This window comes from Narcine bancroftii, chromosome 4, assembly GCF_036971445.1.
Source record: "Narcine bancroftii isolate sNarBan1 chromosome 4, sNarBan1.hap1, whole genome shotgun sequence".
NCBI lineage: Eukaryota > Metazoa > Chordata > Chondrichthyes > Torpediniformes > Narcinidae > Narcine > Narcine bancroftii.
This window is the reverse complement of record NC_091472.1, coordinates 216,556,168-216,571,688: the sequence shown is the minus strand read 5'-3', so window position 1 is coordinate 216,571,688 and position 15,521 is coordinate 216,556,168. Positions and strand designations below refer to the sequence as shown.

The window sequence follows — 15,521 nt, the reverse complement described above, 5'->3', positions numbered from 1 at the left end:
ATTCCTGGGGAGGGGAGGGGAGGGGGTTTGCACGGATTCCTGGGGAGGGGAGGGGAGGGGGTTTGCACGGATTCCTGGGGAGGGGAGGGGGTTTGCACGGATTCCTGGGGAGGGGAGGGGAGGGGGTTTGCACGGATTCCTGGGGAGGGGGGGGGTTTGCACGGATTCCTGGGGAGGGGGGGGGTTTGCACGGATTCCTGGGGAGGGGAGGGGAGGGGGTTTGCACGGATTCCTGGGGAAGGGAGGGGAGGGGGTTTGCACGGATTCCTGGGGAGGGGAGGGGGTTTGCACGGATTCCTGGGGAGGGGAGGGGGTTTGCACGGATTCCTGGGGAGGGGAGGGGAGGGGGTTTGCACGGATTCCTGAGGAGGGGAGGGGAGGGGGTTTGCACGGATTCCTGGGGAGGGGAGGGGGTTTGCACGGATTCCTGGGGAGGGGAGGGGAGGGGGTTTGCACGGATTCCTGGGGAGGGCAGGGGGTTTGCACGGATTCCTGGGGAGGGGAGGGGGATTGCACGGATTCCTGGGGAAGGGAGGGGAGGGGAGGGGAGGGGGTTTGCACGGATTCCTGGGGAAGGGAGGGGGTTTGCACGGATTCCTGGGGAGGGGAGGAGGTTTGCACGGATTCCTGGGGAGGGGAGGGGGTTTGCACGGATTCCTGGGGAGGGGGCTTGCCCGGATTCCTGGGGAGGCGAGGGGGTTTGCCCGGATTCCTGGGGAGGGGAGGGGGTTTGCCCGGATTCCTGGGGAGAGGAGGGGATTTGCCCGAATTCCTGGGGGGGGGGAGGGGTTTGCCCGGATTCCTGGGGAGGGGAAGGGGTTTGCCCGGATTCCTGGAGGAGGTTTGCATGGATTCCTGGGGAGGGGAAGGGGTTTGCCCGGATTCCTGGGGAAGGGAAGGGGTTTGCACGGATTCCTGGAGGAGGTTTGCACGGATTCCTGGGGAGGGGAAGGGGTTTGCCCGGATTCCTGGGGAGGGGAAGGGGTTTGCCCGGATTCCTGGAGGAGGTTTGCACGGATACCTGGAGGAGGTTTGCACGGATTCCTGGAGGAGGTTTGCACGGATTCCTGGGGAGGGGAAGGGGTTTGCATGGATTCCCCAGGGGAGTAGCGAGTAGAGAAGTTTAGCTTATTTATACGGTGCTGGGGATGGTGCTAATGCTTTGCATGAATTCCTGGGGGTTGGGGGGAAATACAGTCTGATTGTTGGGGTGGGTGTTTACTGACAAGGATGCACGAGTTCAACAGTTTGTACAGTTCCTGGGGGGGTTTGGCTTGACTCACACTGGCACTTTGTCCCAGTAATTGCCAATCTCCCGGTCAGTGTGCCAGCGTGAACGCTTGCAAATCGGCACTCAGGCGTCAGATCACTCCAGGGATGATCTGCCTATCGTCGCCGGGGTGATCTGAAGCCTGAGTGCAGGTTAGCCCAGTGTGAAAGGGACAGGAGAGTATTCTGGGATAAATTCTTCCCTCACCGGTGGAAGATAGACGCCCCTCTCCCCGGGGATGCCTGCTGATGGGTGTGAAAGGAGGTAGAGAACCGGTTAACAGTGGTCCAGTGTGAAAGGCAAAAATGGCTTCTTGAACTGGTTTATTGAATTTACTGGTTAACCAGTGTGACCGGGTTTGTTGAATGGCCAATTTACTGGTTAGCCAGTGTGAACGGGTTAGTTGAGTGGCCATTTTAATGGTTAGCCAGTGTGAACAGGTTTGTTGAATGGCCAATTTACTGGTTAGCCAGTGTGAACAGGTTAGTTGAACGGCCATTTTAATGGTTAGCCAGTGTGAACGGGTTAGTTGAGTGGCCATTTTAATGGTTAGCAAGTGTGAACAGGTTTGTTGAATGGCCAATTTACTGGTGTTAGTCAGTGTGAAGGGGCTTCTTTTTTTTAGAGTTGGGATTGAGGGATGTGTATGTTCACACCAGTGCCAATTACTTTCAGTTCATGGTCTAGAGCAGCCATTCTTAATGTGGGCTACAGCACATTTAAGGCACAGACAGAAATCATAAAATATCATTGATGTGTTTAGGAGAGAAGTCCGGAAGAAATCAGCAAAGCTATTCTGCTTTCACAGGGAAGGGTTTCGATAAACTTTGAGCAGAGTCCCAAGGGGATCATAGCCAAAAAAGTGTTGAGGATGTCTGATTTAGAACAGACCTGGGGTTGCACAATCATTTCTGGACGTAGTACCTGGTGGGTTAGCTAGTGAGAGAGTGCCTACAACTTGACGAGTTAGTGAGGACTCATGGCCGAAATAGCGAGGAGTGATCTAATTGGGTCGTTTGGGGAGTTCTCTCTGGGGAAGGGTTGAGAAGAGGGAATAGTTATTTCACAGAAAGTTTATTAGGAGCTTTTACCATAAATGGCTTGGTTTGTTCAATTTGTAGTTTGTCACAAAGTACCAAGAACTGCAAGAAGTGTTCTGTGAACAAACAGGTTATCTCTAGCATTCATACGGTAAAAAGCTCCGTTTATACCGACTGTTATTCTGGCTAATCCCAATGGCCTGCACCCAGCCTGTGTTCCTTCCACACCTCTCCCTGCCCTTGTACCTGTTCACTTCAGCTGGCAGCTCATTCCACCCTCCCACCACTCTGTGTGAAGAAATTCTCCTCAATGCTCCCTTGCACCCTTAAATCCGTGGCCTAGATTTAGGCATGCAGCACGGCCTACAAAATTCTGATGGGTGTAGACAGAGTAAATGCAAACAGGATTTTTTTCCCACTGAGGGGAGGTGAGATGCAAACCCAGAAGGCATGGCTGAAGGGGGAAGAGTTTAAGGTGAACAACAAGATTGCTGCTGAAGTATTAAAGTAGTCCACAAACCCAAGATTCACCACCACCACAAATTTGCTAGGAATTGCAACGCGATCGTTCCAAATTTACAACTTTGGAGCACAAAACAAAACTAATCATTAATTGGCAAAACTGCTACAGATGGATTTCATCATGGCAAAAATTGCTCGGCTTGAAGGATAAATTGGCAAAGCTCCACCTTCAGCGTTCTGCTGAAGAGCCTGATTAATTGGTCTTTAAATGGTGGGGAACTGATACGGGCAAAATGATGTGGATGTGCTGGTTCCTGAGATGCTGGAAGTACATTTAAAAAGCCCAGAAAGCAAATGGTACATTGGGCTCCCTCACAGATGTCGCCTTTTTCGAGTACAGGGGCACTATGGGTTCTGGTAATGTAATGATGGGTGCAGCATGGATTTTAAGATGGAGTGGCTTTGATTATCCAGTGACAGGGGAAGTTGCTTTTATTGAAGGATAAAAGATTGAGCCACGTGCTTGAGGGTTAAATTTAAATTAAATTTAGTCCTTGCGGCTGGGAGACAGTTTGAGAGGGAGAGTTGGAGAGAAAAGTCAATAGGGGAAGGTAAAGAAGAAATGGAAAGAGAGAGGAGGGAGTTACATGAGACAAGGACAACTGTGGTTCTAATTTTGGGTCGGGTGAATCCAGAAAAAAAAAATGTAGATAAATGAGAATTTCTGATTTGTTTTGGATATCCTCGTTTATCTGAAGTTTTGGATAAATGAGAATTTGGGAGAATATGATTTCAGATAATCGGAGTTGTACTGTATATTTAACAATCATATCAAATACAAAACGTCAAGGGAACCGCCCCACCCCCCCCCTTCACCCCCTCCCCTCTGTACAAGTCCTATTAAACAGAAAGAACAAAGAAAAAGAAACAAACAAAATCCCATTGTCTGTGTGTACAGTAAAACATGGAGACATGATAATACCACAGCGTTAAAATCTTTACAGAGGTTTACTGGACAGCCAGTAGCGATTGTAACCCTATATTGGCACCAGTGAGGTACCTATATGCTCTAAATAAGGCTGCCAGATTTTTTAGGAAGGTGTTATATCCCTTCCTGAGATTGTACGTGACCTTTTCAAGTGGGATTCATCTCTGAAGACCACCAATCCAGGAGTAGATGGGAGTGTGACTTCCATGTTACCGCTGTGCACTTCCTGGCCACACACAATGCACTTTCTATGAATTTAATTTGAGAATTATTTAGTGATCTACCAACTCTGGTAAAGTTCCCTAAAAGACACAGCTCTAGGTCTACTGAGAAGGTGGCTCCTGTGATCTTGGTTAGGGTGTCACAGAGGCCATAACAGAAGGGCCTTGCATTCGTGCAAAGCTGGGTAGATTGTTTAAAAAAAAAAGGAACCTACCTCAATCCCGCACCTAAAACACATCTCTGATAAATCAGGTTTATATTGGTGTAATTTCTGTGGGGTGAGGTACAGCTGATGGAGAAAATAATAATGGGCCAATCTATACCTGGCATTGATAGTAGCCATCAAACTTCCCTGACATAGATCTGACTAGAGTGGTTCATCAATTGTGGGGCTCCCATCTCACCCTAGATTTATGCACACTTGGCTTTGGGCTCTCATTCATCAATAAAAAATACATTCTGGAAATAAACATATACATTTGATTTATAGGGTCTTGATAAGCAAGGGTGTGGCAGAAAATAAAAATGGTTGGTGGGGTTGATGTTTCAGTCAAACCTACCATGATCTGGGAAATGGGTGATTTGATTGAAACATCGGCTGTTAACAGGTACAAGGGGTGGAATCTCCAGAATTTGCATGATCGTAGGATTTTGCTGAAAGGAAATTTCTTGGTTGGGAAGTCTAGCAGTGGTGGGACATTTTCTTGGAATGAGGGTCGATCTAGAGAATCCTAGATCTTTGGAGTTCCCTGTAGCAGAGGGCAGTTGGTGGTCAAGTGCTTTTTGAGCTCAAACTTGATAGATAAGCTGAACATAGCTGAGATCATGGAATGTGGAGATAGGGTTGGGAGTGAGGTGATCAGTGATGGTTGCGTTGGGACAAAGGCTGGTGTCGCCCATTTCTCTCCTGCCATTCGAGTTGTCCTTAGAATTTGAAGTCGAGGCAGGTCACAATGGGCCATGGCTGACAAACCTTTCAGCCAGCATACTGGAGAGCAAGTGGGAGATGTGGCACTGCGCCCCGTCATGTTCACCGTGTGCCCCATGGCCTCATCTATCTGCATTTAATCCGGACCTCTGGGGCTGATGGTGTCTCCTCCCTGCATCCTAGAGATGTGCAATGTTGGATTAAATTTAAACGTGGGCGTACAGTGCGGTAACAGGCCCTTTTGGCCCACGAGCCCCTGCCGTCCAATTACCCTACAACCCCGGTGCGCTTTGAAGAGTGGGAGGAAACCAGAGTCCCCAGAGGAAACCCATGCAGACACAGGAAGAGGGTACAATCTCCTTACAGACAGCGTGGGATTCAAATTCCGATCGCTGGCGCAATAACATTACTGCATTGGTAGACTCACTAGTGTGTGGATGAATGGTAGAATCTGGGGAGAGGGAGAGACAAAATGGGATGAGTGTTAATTGGGGCCTGAGAATTGGGGTAGACTCTAATCCAGTGGTTCTCAATCTTTTTCTTTCCACTCACACATCATTTTAAATATTCCCTATGCCATAGGTGCTCTATGATTAGTAAGGGATTGCTTAAGATGGTATGTGGGTGGAAAGAAAAAGTTTGAAAACCACTGTTTTAATTGTCCCTCATTGACTCGAAATGGGCCAATGACAATTTTTCTCAAGCAAAATTGGCTCTAGAGCAGTGATTCTCAACCTTTCCTTCCCACTCACATCCCATTCCTTACTAATCACAGAGCCCCGATGGCAGAGGGATTACTAACAGTGGGATGTGAGTGGGAAGAAAAAGGTTGAGAACCACCAGTCCAGCCCAAAGTGCCTGGTCCTGAGATACAACACTGAGAATTGTGGGAACTTGCATCATTAAGGACATTTTGGAGCGATTGTGTGGTTAAGTTTACCAGAAGGCCACACAGAGTGTTGAACAGAAAAATGAGAGCACTTGAAAGAGCATTGCTTACTGTGGAATCCAAAAGATTATGGGGTGCAGTAATTGGCAGACACCGTGACTGAAGCAAAAACACGAGGAACTCAACGAGTCAAATAATGCATTTATATGGCAAAGGCAAAGATACGTAACCCGACATTTCATCAAGGTGTGAGCAAAATGTTGGCAGCCACCCAAACAAAAGGGGGGGGGGCGGAGAGGAGCACAAGCCCCCAGGCGGGAGGTCATGGATGGCTAAGGGAGGGAGGACGCAGCAGAAAAATGGAGGAGGGGGCTTAATGGGAAGCAAGGGGAATAAAACGATGCAGTTGGTGAAATGTTGGTTACTCTGAATGTTCTTTCTTTGGCTTGGCTTCGCGGACGAAGATTTATGGAGGGGGTAAAAAGTCCACGTCAGCTGCAGGCTCGTTTGTGGCTGACCAGTCCGATGCGGGACAGGCAGACACGATTGCAGCGGTTGCAAGGGAAAATTGGTTGGTTGGGGTTGGGTGTTGGGTTTTTCCTCCTTTGCCTTTTGTCAGTGAGGTGGGCTCTGCGGTCTTCTTCAAAGGAGGCTGCTGCCCGCCAAACTGTGAGGCGCCAAGATGCACGGTTTGAGGCGTTATCAGCCCACTGGCGGTGGTCAATGTGGCAGGCACCAAGAGATTTCTTTAGGCAGTCCTTGTACCTTTTCTTTGGTGCACCTCTGTCACGGTGGCCAGTGGAGAGCTCGCCATATAATACGATCTTGGGAAGGCGATGGTCCTCCATTCTGGAGACGTGACCCATCCAGCGCAGCTGGATCTTCAGCAGCGTGGACTCGATGCTGTCGACCTCTGCCATCTCGAGTACCTCGACGTTAGGGGTGTGAGCGCTCCAATGGATGTTGAGGATGGAGCGGAGACAACGCTGGTGGAAGCGTTCTAGGAGCCGTAGGTGGTGCCGGTAGAGGACCCATGATTCGGAGCCGAACAGGAGTGTGGGTATGACAACGGCTCTGTATACGCTTATCTTTGTGAGGTTTTTCAGTTGGTTGTTTTTCCAGACTCTTTTGTGTAGTCTTCCAAAGGCGCTATTTGCCTTGGCGAGTCTGTTGTCTATCTCATTGTCGATCCTTGCATCTGATGAAATGGTGCAGCCGAGATAGGTAAACTGGTTGACCGTTTTGAGTTTTGTGTGCCCGATGGAGATGTGGGGGGGCTGGTAGTCATGGTGGGGAGCTGGCTGATGGAGGACCTCAGTTTTCTTCAGGCTGACTTCCAGGCCAAACATTTTGGCAGTTTCCGCAAAGCAGGACGTCAAGCTCTGAATGTAGACAAAAGGCAAAGGAGGAAAAACCCAACACCCAACCCCAACCAACCAATTTTCCCCTGCAACCGCTGCAACCGTGTCTGCCTGTCCCGCATCGGACTTGTCAGCCACAAACGAGCCTGCAGGTGACGTGGACTTTTTACCCCTTCCATAAATCTTCGTCCACGAAGCCAAGCCAAAGAAGAGACAATGGAGATAGGGCTTGAGAAGGTGAAGTTGTATCCCTAGAACTGCCTTATTAGAATTGCAAATCATTTTCGACCAGCTGTTACTGTTAAGTCTAAAGAGGGCGGAATGCTGTTTCAGCCACCTGAGTTGGAGCTACCACTGTCTATAAGGAGGTTTGTACTTTCTCCCCATGACTTGTATGGGTTTCCGCCGGGTGCCCCGGTTTCATTACGCCCTCCAAAAGTGGATGGGATTTTTTGGCTCTCAATTTAATTTATTTTTAAAAATTATGGATTTTTGACCCATTTTATTAAAGGACAAGATAAAGATAGGTGTATGGAGTTAGGTCGCAGGCCAGACACAATCTGGACCGATGCAGGGCAGGCGCGATCCAGACCCATGCAGGGCAGATTTGTGGGAGTTATTGGCAATCTCCTTACCTCCTGCTACTTCTAACACCCATACCAATTGTGTCTTGCAGCGTTGCTGAGCGTTTCTGATAAGACTGGTCTGGTGGACTTCGCCAGGAGCCTGGTTTCCGTCGGCCTCTCCCTCGTGGCTTCTGGTGGGACGGCAAAGGCTCTGCGAGAGGCTGCGCTCACTGTCAGGTGAAGGATGAGGGGGGAGTGTGCCGCATGCTAGCGCGTGGCTCTCTCAGATACCCGAATCTTCTGTTCTCTGTGCTCAATTGCAGACTATCATTTAGCACGGTTAAGGTGTGATTTAAACAGGAAAGTGCCAATGTTGTGAATGTAGAAACGATACGCAAAAGTTTAAATGTATTTTAAATTTAGATGAACAGCACGGTAACTGGCCATTCTGCCCACATGTCTGTACTCAGTTGACCTACAACCCTTGTAGGTTTTGAATTCTGGGATAACTCAGCAGGTCATTCAGCGTTCTTTATGGCAAAAATGTAAAATCCTAACCCTAATGTAAAACCAATGTTTTAGGGCTGAGTGGGCTGTCGGGAGAGTGCAGGGCAGTAGGATCAGTGTGGGGACTGATAGCGGGATGTCAGGAGAGCATGGTGCAGTGGGATCAGTGTGGGGACTGATAGTGGGCTGTCGGGAGAGCATGGTGCAGTGGGATCAATGAAGACATATAGCGACTGTCGGGAGAGTGCGGGGCAGTAGGATCAGTGTGGGGACTGATAGTAGGCTGTCGGGAGAGTGTGGGGCAATGGGATCAGTGTGGGGACTGATAGCGGGCTGTCGAGAGAACGTGGGCAGTAGGATCAGTGTGGCGACTGATAGTAGGCTGTCGGGAGAGTGCGGGACAGTGGGATCAGTGTGGGGGCTGATAGCGGGCTCTCAGGAGAACGCGGGCAGTAGGATCAGTTTGGGGACATAATGTGAGGAGTACATGCCAAGCCAACGTTACATCCATTTCGGGATATGACCAGAACAGAACTCGTATGTCGGGGAATAGCTGTAATCAATGGTAGGAGCAAGTCAGATGGAACATTAGCAAACAGAATGAAATATTTTTTTAAAAATTTTTTATTTTTCACACTATGAACCATATTAACCAAAATACACATAAACATTTCCCTCTTGAATATACACAGTGTCATTTTCTCCCCCTTTTCCTCCTCCCCTCCCTTCCCTCCCTCCTTCCCACCCCCCTCCCTACCCACTAAATGTTCAACATATACGATACAATAAACCCATTAAAAAAAGTCTTCACACAATGAAAATAAACAAGAAAATTGTGTCATCTACTTTTACACACTGGGTCAGTTCATTTAGTCTTCTCATTTTGTCATTTTAGGTGGTGGAGGTCCATGGTAGGATTTCTCTGTTGTGCTCCATGTACGGTTCCCAAATTTGTTCGAATATTGTGATGTTATTTCTTAAATTATATGTTATTTTTTCCAGTGGAATACATTTATTCATTTCTATGTACCATTGCTGTATTCTCAGGTTTTCTTCTGATTTCCAAGTTGACATTATACATTTTTTTGCTACAGCTAAGGCTATCATAATAAATCTTTTTTGTGCTTCATATCCTAATGAATAAATTACAAGGTGACTTAGAGCACTGGGAAGATTTACCACTACATGATAGGAAGGGTAAACTGTATTAAAATGAACATCTTCCCAAGGATACAATACCTATTTCAATCATTACCAATTTACCTAACAGAGAAATTCTTAAATGAGCTAAAGAAAATAATAAGGAAATTCTTATGAAAAGGGGGGAAACCGAGGATAGCACTGGATAAATTAACAGAATGGTACAAACAAGGGGGCTTACAGCTACCAAACTTATTATAGAGCAGCACAATTAAGATAACTATCAGATTTTTATCAAACAAGGGAAAAACCAGATTGGACCAGGTTAGAGCTAGATAAAATAGGGGAGAAGATACCTGAACATATACTATATAAGTGGGATGAAAAGCAGGTGCAACGTAGGAATTCACCAGTACTGTACCATCTGCTCAACATTTGGAAGAAGATTCACGTAGAAAGGAAAAAAACAATTTATCAACTACCAAAATTAATATTGACACAAAATCAACTAATCCCTTTCACAATGGATAACCTTTCCTTTAGAGAATGGGAGAGAAAAGGGATTAAGAATGAAATCTTGATGTCCATTTTAAGAGGTAAAATTAGAACATGATTTGCACCAAGAATGGTAGGTCCCTGGGCCTATTGTGGAACAGTGGGATCTTGGTGTGTATACCCATAGATCCGTGAAATAGGTGTGTTGGCCTTCATTAACTCGGGCACGGAATGCAAAGGAGCTCATGGTACAGCTTCAAGAAACTTTGGACCACAGTTGAAATATTGATTCAGAATTTATTGTCATGTGCATGTTGCGCTATTTGTTGTTTTAAGGCAGCATCACAATGGAAATATTGCTGTACAATTACATTTTAAAAACAACTAAATTAGTGCAAAGAATAAGAGAAAGTGAGGCAGTGTCCGTTCAGGAATCTGATGGCAGCGGGGAGGAACCTGTTCTTGGGTCATTGAGTGCTCGTCTTTAGGCTTCTGTACCTTTTCCCCTGATGGTAGCAGTGTGAAGAGGACACAGCCTAGGTGGTGGGGGTCTTTGAGGAGAGAGGCTGCTTTCTTTAGACACTCTCTTGTAGATGCTTTCAATAGAATGATGATTGGAGCTTGTGATGTCACTGGATAAGGTTACAACTCTGGAATTTTCTCCTGTCCTGTGCATTGTTACCTCTGTACCAGACAATGATACAATTGGTCAGAATGCTCTCCATGGTACACCTGTCGAAATTTGCAAGAGTCTTTGGTGACATACCAAATCTCCTCACCAAGAATAGTCGTTGGTGAGCCTTCTTAGTGATTGCATCAATGTGATGAGCTCTCCAGACATGTTGACACCCAGGAACTTGAAGTTCATAACCCTTTTGTGTGCAGTTTTGGCTATCTTGCATTTAGTATGTGACTGCACTGGAGAGAGTGCAGAGGAGATTCACCAGGAGGTTGTCTGGGGGAATGGAGAAAATGGATATGTTTTACATGGAATGAAACCTCCTGTGACTATAGTTAAACGTGGGCGGCTAGGTTAGTGCAACACCTTTATAGTGGCAACGATCGGGACTGGACTTGGGTTCAAATCCCACGCTGTCTCTAAGGAGTTGGTACGTTCTCCCTGTGTCTGCATGGGTTTTCCCCGGGGGTCCTGTTTTCTCCCATGGTTCAAAACATGCTCAGGTTCTAGCTTTGCCGGCAGCGCGCAAGGAGGGGGCTGTAGGTTAATTGGGGATAAACTGGGCAGCGTGGACCTGTGGGCCTGTTACCGTACTGTCTGTCTCAATTTTTCTTTTCAAAATCACAAATCTAGAGGAACTCGGCGGTCTCATAGTGCCATTGGAGGTAAAGCTGTATTCCCAACATTTCGGGCCTGAGCAAAAAGTAGGCAGGGGCCTGAATTAAATGGCTGTTGTTTGGGGGGGTGGGGGGGAATAAAAGGCAATGGGAGGATTAACAGACTTAACTGGATATGGATGGGACTCAGGAGAGAGGGAAGGAGAGAATTGACTAGGGGAGGGAGGTTTGTTTTTGGCTGGATTGGGGCGGTGGGGGGGAAGCCAAAGCTGAATTAGAACATAGGAGCAGGAGTCAGCCATCTGGTGTTCAGTGAGATCGTGGCTGATCTGGTCCCTGACTCAACTCTGCCCACCTGCCTTTATAATTGCTTTCTGATGTAAAAAATCCATTGAACTGAACCTTACATGTGTATCCGCATCCCTGGGTAGATAACTCCACAGATTCGCTGCTCTGGGTAAAACAGTTTTTCCTCATCTTGGTGCAGGCGTTGAGAAAGGAAAGGCTGACCTTGGAAAATAGTGCAAAGCAAGACAGTCCACAGACGCTGTGATGGGCCTTAAAATGCTGGAGGGACGCCCCCCCCACCCCGCTGCATGGCCTGCTGAGTTCCTCCAGCATTCTTGGTGTTGGTGTTTCTACTTTGGATATAGGACCTGGGCAGGATGACAGCACGCTTCCTGGTGTCAAAGGAAATGTTCATTGTGTTTGTGGGTGGATTTCATGCAAGTTGGTGTTTTCAGAATTGTTCCCAGTGTCGATGTATAATGGGAGAATCCAAGAGGAGCTTCACAGGCAAGTGAGAGTGAACAAGCTTTTAAATTAAAAAATAATTTAGACATACAGCATAGAGACAGGCCATTCTGGCCCACGAGTCAGTGCCGCAACCTTCCCTCCCCGGAACGTTTCGAATGGTGGGAGCAGACTGGAGGCCCTGGGGAAAGCACACACAGACACGGGGAGAACATACAGACTCCTTACAGACAGCACAGGATTCGAACCCTGGACTCACCCTAGGCAGGGTGAGAGCAGTGCTTCCTGTTGTGAAAGGAAATATTCATTGCATTTATGGGATGGATTTCACGTTGGTCACATTTGGGGTGATCGAGGTTTTAGACACCAACAAATAATACCTGGGTTGTAAAGGACCTTGTGGCATTGTTTTAAACCTGCTACCATGGCCTTGTTTGGGAGAAAGGTTCAGTAAAGTTGGAGTCCTGCTTTGATGGAGAGCAGGGAAATTTACCAAGATCTGTGCTTGCCACTCAAATAGCGTGCATTCAACAGGTCATAAAGTCACTGATCTACAGCGTGGAAATAGGTACTTGGACCCAACCTCTCCTATTTGTCTGTGTCCCTCCCATATTCCTCAAAGCCTTTACTGCTACATTGAGAAAACCATTACTGTACACAGGTGAAAGCACACTGGGCATGAAGAATGTTCGAAGCTTTGGACTAAAAGTGAATCCTGGGTGGACAGGATGCTAAGGCGACGGGGTCATCAGTTTCTTCCCTCTTTTTCTTCTTGCCAGAAGGAGGAGATTCACATGGCATGTTGGGGTGTTTCTTCTTGACAGAACAGCATCGTGAGAGAGTTTTCTGTACCATACTTTCACATGACGCTGCCGTCACCCAGCATCATGAGAGAAAGTGACGTACCGCCTATCGCAAGCGTGTGAACAGATCGAAATTGAAAGTATGGATTCTAACTGAAAAATCGTCTCGGACCATTATAAGTGGGGGAACATTTGTATGAAGAAGCTGCCCCTCTGGTTCCTTCCTCTCACTTTAATTCCATATCCTTTAGTTTTAGATCCCCTTCCCTGGGAAAAAGGCAGTGACTATTTACTTCATCTTTGCCCTCACGATTTATTAAACCTCTGCCACGTCTCCCCCACATAGCCTCCTGCGTTCCAGCAGGGAAAGTCCCAGTCTGTCCTGCATCTCCTTGTAATTTTTACCCGCCAATCCCAGCGACATTCTTGTGAATCTCTTCACTGCTGTTACCAATGTCTTCCCTGCCACGAGGGGACCGAAAGTGTGCACGATAGCCCTGGTGTGGTCTCACCAAGATCCTATACAGTTGCTGGAATTCAAGCAACCCGCAGCCTCAAGCAACCGGCAAAAAATAAATTGCAGAAAATAAATAAGTAAGAAATACTTAAGTTTAAAGTTGGCGCACCATGTCGTTAGTTTTCCAATCCACGCAATGCAATCTCAAGCAACCGGAAAATTCACTTATCTGGTATCTACCAATCCCCAAAGGTGCCAGATACCGGGGTTTTACTATACCACCCATCTGAATACTGAGAGGGCAAACGAGCAAGGTGCGTTTGATGGCTCGAGGCATGTACTCGCTGGAATTAAGAAGGATGAGGGTGGATCTTATTGAAGCACCCTGAATATTAAAATGGTTGGAAAGAGAGGATGTGGAGAGATGTTTCTAGTAACGGGAGAGCCTAGGACCAGAGGGAACAGCCTCTGAGTAAAAGGACACCTCTTTCAAACACAAATGATGATGTCTCTTCAACCAGAGGGGGTGAGTGAATCCTTTGCTACAGATGGCTGTGGAGGCCAGGTCATTGGGTAAGGAAGTCACACTGAATATGGAACAAACAGATACTTGACAAGCAAGGGTGGGGGGGGGGGGGGGTGGTCAGTGAAAAATAATCTGTGTCCAGACATAGATGCAGAAGGCTGCACGAGGCTGAGGAGCAACTTCCTTCCCACAGGCAATGGGAACGCTGAAAGACCAAAGGAACTGCTCACACTAAACCATCTGAGACCCTCATAGTTACTGACTTTTCTTCTTTCTTCTTTGGCTTGGCTTCGCGGACGAAGATTTATGGAGGGGTATGTCCACATCTGCTGCAGGCTCGTTGGTGACTGACAAGTCCGATGCGGGACAGGCAGGCACGGTTGCAAGGGAAAATTGTTTGGTTGGGGTTGGGTGTTGGGTTTTTCCTCCTTGGTCTTTTGTCAGTGAGGTGGGCTTTGTGGTCTTCTTCAAAGGAGGTTGCTGCCTGTTGGACTGTGAGGCGCCAAGATGCACGGTTGGAGGCGATATCAGCCCACTGGCGGTGGTCAATGTGGCAGGCACCAAGAGATTTCTTTAAGCAGTCCTTGTACCTCTTTCTTTGGTGCACCTCTGACTCGGTGGCCAGTGGAGAGCTCGCCATATAACACGATCTTGGGAAGGCGATGGTCCTCCATTCTGGAGACGTGACCCACCCAGCGCATTTGGGTCTTCAGCAGCATGGATTTGAGTACTTTGATGTTGGTGATGAAGTCATTCCAATGAATGTTGAGGATGGAACAGAGACAATGCTGATGGAAGCGTTCTAGGAGTCATAGGTGATGCCGGTAGAGGACCCATGATTTGGAGCCGAACATGAGCGTGGGTATGACAACAGCTCTGTACACGCTGATCTTTGTGTTTCTTCAGGTGGTTGTTTTTCCAGACTCTTTTGTGTAGTCTTCCAAAGGCGCTATTTGCCTTGGCGAGTCTGTTGTCTATCTCTTTGTCGATTCTTGCATCAGATGAAATGATGCAGCCGAGGTAGGTAAACTGGTTGACCGTGTTGAGTTCTGTGTGCCCGATGGAGATGTGGGGGGGCTGATAGTCACGGTGGGGAGCTGGCTGATGGAGGACCTCAGTTTTCTTCAGGCTAACTTCCAGGCCAAACATTTTGACAGTTTCCGCAAAACAGGACATCATGCGCTGAAGAGCTGGCTCTGAATGGGCAACTAAAGCGGCATCGTCTGCAAAGAGTAGTTCACGGACAAGTTGCTCTTGTGTCTTGGTGTGAGTTTGCAGGCGCCTCAGATTAAAGAGACTGCCATTCGTGCGGTACCGGATGTAAACAGCATCTTCACTGTTGAGGTCTTTCATGGCTTGTTTCAGCATCATGCTGAAGAAGATAGTAAAGAGGGTTGGTGCGAGGATGCAGCCTTGCTTCACGCCGTTGTCAATGGAGAAGGGTTCGGAGAGCTCATTGCTGTATCTGATCCGACCTTACTGACTATTTGTATAGGAAAAGTGCTTATGCATATGTGTGGTTTGTTTGTACGTGTGCTACATCGGGTTGTGTGTTTGCGTGTTTTGTACTTAGAACTGGAGAACACTGTTTTGTCAGGTTGAACTTGTATAATCAGATGACAATAAACTTGATGAGAATTGGGGTTAGAAAGCGAAGCGCTGGATCTTATTGCATTAAAGCCTCTGGATTGGTAGTATTTTCTGGTTACTTGATTGGCTTGTTGGCCAATTTTAAACCTGTATGTTTATACCTATAGTAAGAAAAACCCCAGTATCTTGACAACGATGGGGATTGGTAGATGCCAGATAAGTGAATGT

General features: G+C 47.4%; 1 protein-coding gene across 1 annotated transcript in view; it reads left to right on the top strand.

The window, feature by feature from the left end:
* atic (5-aminoimidazole-4-carboxamide ribonucleotide formyltransferase/IMP cyclohydrolase) overlaps positions 1 to 15,521 on the top strand; it is a 46,726-nt gene that overhangs the window by 586 nt on the left and 30,619 nt on the right. Inside the window, 1 exon segment of the mRNA XM_069933941.1 lies at positions 7,837 to 7,963. Within this exon segment, the coding sequence (XP_069790042.1) occupies positions 7,837 to 7,963 (127 nt within the window).